This window comes from Argentina anserina, chromosome 4 (genome assembly GCF_933775445.1).
Source record: "Argentina anserina chromosome 4, drPotAnse1.1, whole genome shotgun sequence".
Taxonomy (NCBI): domain Eukaryota; kingdom Viridiplantae; phylum Streptophyta; class Magnoliopsida; order Rosales; family Rosaceae; genus Argentina; species Argentina anserina.
This window is the reverse complement of record NC_065875.1, coordinates 11,024,202-11,033,110: the sequence shown is the minus strand read 5'-3', so window position 1 is coordinate 11,033,110 and position 8,909 is coordinate 11,024,202. Positions and strand designations below refer to the sequence as shown.

Below are 8,909 nucleotides of genomic sequence, written 5' to 3'. Positions count from 1 at the left end.
GGTGGAACAGTCGCCACATATCAATGTCAAGTTGTCAACTATCAGACCCGAATTCTGGTTTTGCTCCTGGTGCCTGCCTGTGACGGCTGTGAGCCTATAAGCTCTCTTGCAACTAGACAACTAGCTAGTCAGGGTATATCGATTGCAGTCTTCCATAATAGGAGCATCGATCATGGTCATGTTTGGCTACGAGAAACGCCGCTAATTATTAGTTTAGCGCTTGCAAACGCATGAAAATGCACTATAGGAGTAGGAAGTTAATCAGGATAGTAATGAGATGATCGCGTCACCCTTTCTTAAAAAACACACCAGAAAATTTGCAGATATGGGGTTTTGGATTCAATCGACGATTGCAAAAGAGTTAGAATTTTATTATCTGCAAATGGGTGTTTATTGTTAAGATTTTGGCTGTGGTTTCGACTCAAATATGCCACCCACAGGGTTCTTATAATGAGAAATCAGTGGGAAGTTCTGAGAGAGTTGCTCGAATGCTAATTTGAGTTGAGGAAGGCCCCGGCGGTTTATATAAAATTTTAATTCTATCATCTTGCGTGACTTCACCAAGCCTGATTTGAATCAATAAATCAACAGGCCGGAGCTTCAAGGTATTAAAAGAACAACCTACAGCAAGTTAAAATGTAACGACAATTCAGGAGGCTCGACAATTCATTGAGGCTCCCTTGAAAACGCCTCAGCGTCATGCCTTAAATCCCTCGACAATGAAGAATAAGACAATATGGAACTGCATATAATTGGAAGGTGAAATTAACCGAATACAGTAGTTTACTGAAAAGAATTAAGACAATCGAATTCCTTGCTGCACCACAAAAACAATAGTACGTTGCTTCATCATATGTACAACTTAATACAAGAATACAAAGATGATTCAAATCACTACAAAATATGCAAGGACAATTTATGTCCCAAACGTTTGAATCTACCTCTTTACGTGGTAATGCAACAAAACTAGTCTAGCTTCGGGTTCTCCTACCTTCTTGACCCATTTTGGGCCTCTGTGGTTCCCTTATTTTCTTCACTTTCATTAGGTAATGTTATGTGGATGGTTTGCAGCCGCAAGTGCAGCCTTCAAGATCTTTGTGAAGATTCTGCCAGATGGGGAAAACAAATACACAACTGTTACAAAAGGTTGCTCAAGGAAAGCATATAGGGTTGTGTATACAAAGCTTCTAAACACAAAAGTTCTCGCTCAAAGTCTGAAAAAGCAAAAAAAAAAAAAAAAAAAATTGGTACATGCAATCTAACACTAACTGATTTAGCAACTCGGTAGATGCAATCTACTTCTCTCTGACATAGCAACTCACACACTCTTCTAGCTTGCTATTAAATACATTACGGACATACTTTTCAAAAGTTGTCAGTATTTAATTTCCTAATAATATCATATTTTTATAATTTCTGAACTGATAAATGGAAACATGTTCTACAACACGGCTTTTGTTACAAAAATTATTTGAAAACAGATATCAGAGTATATCTTTCTGGATAATTTCAAGCTTTAAACCCACACAAACACTTCCATGAGTACATGCACTAAACGAGTTCCTAGTAGTTTACCTGGACTTGATTTTGTAGACCCTTGATATGTTGCACAGCCAAGTCCAACATGTCTGCATAGCTTGTTTGCTGCAATTATATCAAACAGATTATAAGACATGGTTCATCTTCGGAAATCATAAAAGGTTGATTAAATGTTCGGCACAGTTACCTCAATTCGTACACTAAATCTGAAACGTACTAGCATTGGCTCCAAAATGTGCCACAAATCAAATATAAATAACACTACTACATGTGCATCAATTGCAAAACAAATTTTGCAGAAAACAATCTCATTGGGATAGTACCTGGTTCAAGTATATGTAGTATTTCATGTTAGACATATTATTCTCACTTTGTTACTTGGTCATTTTATACAAACTCTAAATATGAGACAAAGAACGGCAGATCAACAAATCACAACTTAATTCGAACAGATTTACATGGTCTAACATGTTAAAATGATCAAGTAATAAAGTGAGAAAGCTCATTGAACATTAAAGTTTACCAGCGACTGAAACTTTTTAACTTCATGTACCAGTTTTACTCATGCATACCAATGTTACTTAATTTTTAACAGAATTTCTCTGTTTCTCCGTTTATAAAAGTCAAACTATACTGTTTTCCTTTTCTTTAAGTAGAATCTATTCAATCTTTTGTATAAATTTGTTCATTATCTCTTGGAGGTGCAGGAGTAAAAGCTGTGATCTGTGAAGTTAATACCACCTAACACTTTTAACAAAGGGTAATAAAATCTCCAAATCGAGCATGACAATTCACTCATCCACATCGCATGGAAGTACACAATGGGCCAAACTAAATTTTCACCGAACAAAACTGAAAAGCTAAATTTGTAACATGCACTTACAGATCTTATTATATATTATCATAGGCAGTTTCATTTAAATTTGCTAGATTGTTATCATGTAGCAAAGAAGTTGTCATTTTTCAAACATAACTTTGGACCAGGTATTTCAATGCATCTTGTATATTTGCAATAAAAAGCAAGGAACGTCAAAATGCAGAAAACTGAATATAGGTTACATATATGTCAAGAAAATACATAAGTTCCTGTCATTAGCATTGAGCAATCCATATCTAAGAGATTCATAGGCATTACCTTATCCATGTTAGGAACAAGGTCTTGCAGTTTCTTTAACTTCCCACTTATTCTAGTTCTTCTCTCCTGTAATGCAAACAATAGATACAAGTCAGCTGTAGAGATTAAATGATAAATTCCACCTCAGGAATATCAGTGAAATGACCGACATAAATATTCAAGATTTTCTAAAAAAAATAAAAAAGACAGGCAAGAACTGCTGTCAACACCTATGAGTGATAACATTCCAAGATTTATTAGGAAAAAAGTAATTCCTAAGTAATAATTCCGTGAATGATAAAACGGAAATGCTGTACAATATAGCTATAGGATGTGTTTTTATACGTTATTCCCACCTTAAGCATTATGCTTTCTGATGCAAACATATTATGATGTTACTCCAAGAGTCATCTCTAATGCAGAAAACAAAACCATCTAACTTATCCCTGTTTCACCAACACTAAGACTTTGCTTCCTTTCATATTTAATCGTAAGTGCTAATTGTAAAGAATGGCATCATGAACCCATCCGAACTCAATAGAGTTCAGTAATAGAGAGTTCATTCATTTCGTAGTGGTGGAAAGAGAGCAATGCAGGAATCTTATAAAAAAAACCAATGAAAATAGGTGGAGAGACCCAGAACTGTGTTTATTTTTGTAAACAGATTAGCAAGAGATAATTCAGCAACAATAGGAGCCAATGTCTCATCTACAGCAGAGCTGGTAGGGTTGTAAACTATAAGTTATACGATGCTTCTATTGTTCTTGAGAGCAGAAAAAGTTGGTTTCTTTCAAAGACTGGTTTTCCAGTATACCAAATTACTCTTGTAAAAGGCCACATTCTGTTTGCAGCATTACAACACCCAAGTTTTAATCATATCAAATAGTATAGCCTGATGATATGACATATGATCATTCTGCCAGCTGCCTCACCCATTCAAAACTGAACTTTTGGAACTACAAGTCGGTAATTATTGGTGGAATTGCTACTCTTTATGTGCTTCATTAACTTATCATGTGTTTGTCAGATACAAACTGTGAAGAAAATGCTACTACGGGCATAAAGTTTTTATTCTCATTTATACTTCTATCTTTATTGAAAAGGAGGCGCCAAAATGTGGAGTCAAACTAACAAAAAGTTAATGAAGTACGAATGACCAGACGAAAGGAAAAAGAATTTTACATGCAACTGAACTGTTTTCAAGTACCGCTAGTAAGGTAAGTTTTTTAGCACAAGACTAGGTTAATCCACAATCCTACTAATTTTTGCTGGCAGTGATGCTCTGCATATTCCCAACCGTCTTTTACATAAAAATCATAATTTCTCAATCCAGTACTATTAATTGGCAGCTTAAAAGAAGTGGTTTTTGCTGTTGTAAGTGGAAGCAGGTTCTTGCTTCTTGCTTAGCATTAAAACCAATATAGAACCTCAAACTCAAAAATTGCCTTACCCCGACTGGAGAAGTATACTAAATCAACCCTCTGACTAGTTTTAACCTCTTTCTGATGGAGAGAAGAAGAAACATACCATATTTCACCTAGCACTCAGTTAACCACAAAGTTTCCAGAACATACATGAACTTACAAGTATCCCTCTATATTTAAGCTTCCCCATGTTGGTGTCCTGATAAAATTTCCATTTCCAGCACTTCCGATCACTGGGTATTTGAAATTCCATATGTTTCTAAATCTAACAATATTCAAAGAAAAAAAGGGTGTGAAAGTCCTACAATCCGATACTGCAAGCCAAACTTTCAATACTATACGCAGAGAGAGAAAAATTTTGTATCTTATAACATATGGTCATATAGCAACACCTCTCAACTACTACAAACTTTAAATTCAAAAAGTACAAGAATGGAAAATAACCAACAACAAAATACTTTCATAGTGATTAATGCTCAATGACCCCAAACAACAGAGAGATGGATTCAATGAAAGTTAGAAAAATGGATCAAGAAAAGATTTTGTAGAAAAAATGTGGAATGTCAATGTTGTAATTAAAGTCGCAAATAGCGTATGAGCTTTGTTCAATGACAGGCTTGACTATAATCTATTTTATGCCTCATCAAGGTATTTCCGTGTTCTATAGCATATTATTGACGTAGCAACTGTCACTCACAAAAGAAGACAAACAGCGTAGTTCAACAGGATATCAATGAGGAGAATCAAATGTAAAGAAATTTTGCACTTCATCAAGTTCACGACTAATGAAGTACTGATGATAGCCTTGTGTTTCTAAAAATGATCCTGCTCACAGAATACTACTGACGACATATGCACTTAAATGGATGTATTGATTATTTTGTTTTATAAGTGTTGATAGTCAGATTATCTCTTTAATGTTACTAACCCTCTCAGCGATGCTTCTGGGATGAGTTGCACAGCCACGCTTAGCACGGATTTTGCAAGGTACTGAATCTTCAGGGATGTGTAGTAACTTCTCTACTGTTGCCATTTCCAAAGTTGTCTGTGGCAGGCTAAACTGAAATAAACAATGAATCAAGGAGTTTAGCAAAGTAAATCTGATTCCCCATGAACCAGCGGGGGTTCCCAGGAAAAGCTCAAACAACCTTCAACAAAAGGGTATATAAAATAAATTATCAGGGTGACCAGCTTATGAGCAGAATTCTTTATAAACTAGGCAAAGGTCTCATTATCATATTTTATAAGTTCACATCTCTAAAAAAAAATTCCATCTAGTAATTTTCTTTTAAGAGAGACGTTTACAATCAATCCAGCCACTTCACCTAACAACCTATTTAAGCAAGTGTGAGCTAGCAACCTTTTTCTTTTCTAGTGAATATATATCATGAACTACTCCCAAGAGATGTTCCTGGATATTTTAATTTTTGTGAAACATCAAATACGTATGGATCATTCCACAGTAGAGTAATTTCTTCATGAAAAAATGTTTCCACAGTCGAATGACAATGTATAACATTAAGGATAACCAGAGCCAACGGCTCAATATTTGAAAATAAAGAGCAGTTACGAGTTTAAGAAAATAAAGTATGAACATTACAGCCATATTTTAGTGCTCAACTATATCATGTTATCATTTAACAAGTGGGAGCGTATCTCATATGCATTCGACTTGTCAGAAAGAATCACAGAGATTTGAAAAGTGCATGATCGAAATACAAAAACATTAACATGTTACACTACTAATCATTACTTCTATAGTAACTTGTTTATACCTGTAAATAATCTGTAAAATGGATATTATTGATAAATTCAAATTGTGATGCAAGATTTCACTTGTCCGATTGATGCAGATAATCAAGACCTTAAACAAATACTGAAGTGCAAATTACCTGAGATTCTAAGGTATTGAGGCAGTTAAACATGTCACTGTCCATATTTTTAGCTCGTTTTCTTGGTGGGGCAGAAAAGACAATAGAATTGGTATTTTCCCAGGAGTCCATCCCAAAGCTAGTAGCGGGATAAGAATGCATGGCACTATGGTGGCCACTGTTAGAGCTTACACCTTCTCCAGCATTTTCACTAACTTCAGAGATTTGAGAAAGAGAATCTTGCCTAGTAAAGCTCAACTGGGACTTCAACCTTGTTACTCCATGGCCATGGCCACCGTTAGGGCCACCTTGTGAGCTATAGCTTCCAGTTCCCCGTGTAACTGAAAATCCTCCTATTTAACATGGTCAAAAAATGAAAGATGATCCTTAAACCCACTTCGTTGATCAATAATGGCAATCATGTTATAACTATGTCAAATCTGCTTATAGCAATATTCATATATTCAATGTATTCCAAATGACACACCAAACAGCACATCCACTCCAGAACACTTAAATGGACTTCATTTTGATTTTTCTCTCTGTTTTTTTTATCAAAGGGTTTCACTATTATTCCCTTGTGGTGACTCGAACCCGGGTTCTAATAGCCTACTTCCTAGGTAACGGTGCTCTTACCGCTTGAGCTAACCCACTTAAATGGACTTAATTTTGATTGTCCTGGCACAAACTTCACATAAAGGTTGGAAATTTTTATATACTTTTGTTCTTGAATATTTAAAAGTTAAAAACAATCCCGCCCGTTCCCCAATCTTGATGGGGTTTGAACACATGACCTCTCAAGTGGGAACCGAAAACATGCAGCCGAAATAAGTTATAAGTTTAACGAAAATCATACAAGTTGAAGTGCAAACTGTGCATTGTATAACACTGGCATGTGAATTAAGATTAATCATCCCTTACATAATCTACGCTCTTCAGGAATAGATAATTCGGTCACTACATATATAGTAATCAAAAATGACACCTAGCAACCCATGCGTGCACGTGATTCATGGCATCCAGTTGAGTTGGACCCGCTTCATCACAACTCAACTCTCTTTCTTGTCTAGACTAACTAAATAAAAATTCTACCGGAGATGCTACTTTCGTAATAACAACGAACTTCAATGGACATAACGGTCAACTCAATTTTTACCAGTCAACATTATTCCCCCCTAACCCAGTTTTAGCTTACCACGAGCATGACAGTGACAGTTAAAATCCCGAAAAAACCCCCACTCAGGCACTCACATCTCATCTACTGAGGACATAATGGTAATCTCACAAACAATGTTTGCAAGTGGAGAAGGAGAAAAAGGCCTACCGTTGTTATCAGTGAGATGGCTTAGAAAGCCAGCTGGAGAGCTTCTCTGGCGAACCAGAGCCGACGAAGAGCATGACGTCGAGGAAGAAGATCCAATCGCCGCCGCCATCTCGCCCAAGTTGTACGATCTGAGCAGCGGCTTCGTCGCAGCGTGGTCTTTGCTCCCGCCGTTGACTTTGAAGGTTGACTCGGAGGAGGTGAGGTCGGAGGATTCCCCGTCGCCTCCGCCGCCGGGGAAGTACCGGCCGCCGACGAAGGAAGCGGGGCGGAGGGAGGAGAATTCACGTTCGGCGGCGGGACCGATGACGGAATCGACGGCGGAGGTGATGAGGGAGCCCGGGGCGGAGCCGTAGCGGGTGAGGCCGGTTGGGCTCGGGCCCATGGGCTTCTGGGGGGAGGAGGATGAGGATGAAGGGTACATGGAGTTTGAGCTAGGAGTAGCAGGAAGAGGGAGAGGTGGAGGACCGGAGGTTCTTGTCCTGGAATTAGAGAAAGGAAAGAAGAAAAGTGAAACGGGAAGGGTTACTTTTTGGGAAAGGGTGAGGCTTTTGCTTATTGGGGGAAATTCTAAAAGCATATAAAGGTTGGGTTGGCATCACCTGCAGGTGAGGGTATCAGTTGCGAATCTGGAAAGAGAGTCAGGAGGATGTTTTAAGGCACGTGCGCCATCTTTCCTTCGGCTCCTTCTCGTCTTTTTTTGTTCAATTTTTTAATATTGCTCTGAAGCCTTGAGAGACCAAAACCAAAGGTTAATTTCCAGTACTATTTGGTCTACCCTACCAATTTGCTCTCTATTTGTGGGAATCGTACGATCAACTTATAACATATTTGAGTTCTTTATTTAATAAAAAAATGATAATGGCTCCATTGACGAAAAAAAACAAATGTTAATGGTCCTTGAATTTGTACGTTTTGTATAGATACTTGAGTTCAACAAAAGTTCTCAATTTATGTTTTCACTTTTTGGTTATTTCTCTTTAGAAATGAAAGTCATGAACTCGTGATTGGTTATTGTGTGGTAATAATGCGACCCGGAAGGCAATTGTGAACATATGTCTCTTGAACGCCTTATATTATAGATTTTTAGAAGATGTCAATTAACCAAAGTGGGTCTAAGTTTGATAGAAGTTAAGGTGTGCGCGCTTGTGAATATATGTCTCGTTTCAAGTTCAAGCCCACACCCCTAAGCGTTATCTCTTTGCGTTCAACTAAAAATAAGGATGCAAATCGGGTGATTACAAGAGGGTCATGGTATTATGGTAGAGCTCTGGTTGTGTTCCAGGAGTATGACGACGTCGCCGACATTCATAACTTTTGGTTTTAGGTTTTATTTGGCCTTGATGCCTTTTTTTTTTTTGACTTCTTACTTTGACTTTTTTAGTTTGTTCCTTTGTTATTTGTTGTCACCATGCTTGTTATGGTGTAGGTTTTTTTTCCTTGCATCATGCTAAAATGTTTAGATATATGGTATATCCTAGGTATCACTATGGTACATGTACCATGAAGCCTTGTTTATCCTAAAAATGTGATAGTGGGTGGATATATAATGATCTTCTTGGCATGTGTTTGCCCTTGAATGAATGAATTCTCAGTTCACAAAAAATATAAGATGTTGGATGATGATGGGGATGAGCCAA

The 8,909-nt window shown here is 37.3% G+C and overlaps 1 protein-coding gene across 1 annotated transcript; it reads right to left on the bottom strand.

The window, feature by feature from the left end:
- Positions 1 to 727: 727 nt before the first annotated feature.
- On the bottom strand, positions 728 to 8,032 carry LOC126790937 (transcription factor bHLH128-like). Its single transcript, XM_050517316.1, has 6 exons — positions 7,273 to 8,032; positions 5,970 to 6,301; positions 5,006 to 5,137; positions 2,675 to 2,740; positions 1,576 to 1,644; positions 728 to 1,106 (listed from the first exon to the last, which is right to left on the bottom strand). Exons 1-6 carry the CDS (start codon positions 7,847 to 7,849, stop codon positions 1,053 to 1,055), a joined length of 1,230 nt encoding a protein of 409 aa, XP_050373273.1. The 5' UTR covers positions 7,850 to 8,032; the 3' UTR covers positions 728 to 1,052.
- Between the last annotated feature and the right edge of the window lie 877 nt (positions 8,033 to 8,909).

Bases quoted from the DNA above. Each gene is read 5' to 3' on its own strand.
- LOC126790937 (XM_050517316.1), bottom strand. From the start codon at position 7,849: ATGCTTTTAGAATTTCCCCCAATAAGCAAAAGCCTCACCCTTTCCCAA. The intron at 1,645-2,674 runs GTAATGCCTATG...ATATAATTGCAG, and splicing joins TTGTTCCTAACATGGATAAG to CAAACAAGCTATGCAGACAT. The intron at 1,107-1,575 runs GTAAACTACTAG...CCCATCTGGCAG, and splicing joins GTCTACAAAATCAAGTCCAG to AATCTTCACAAAGATCTTGA.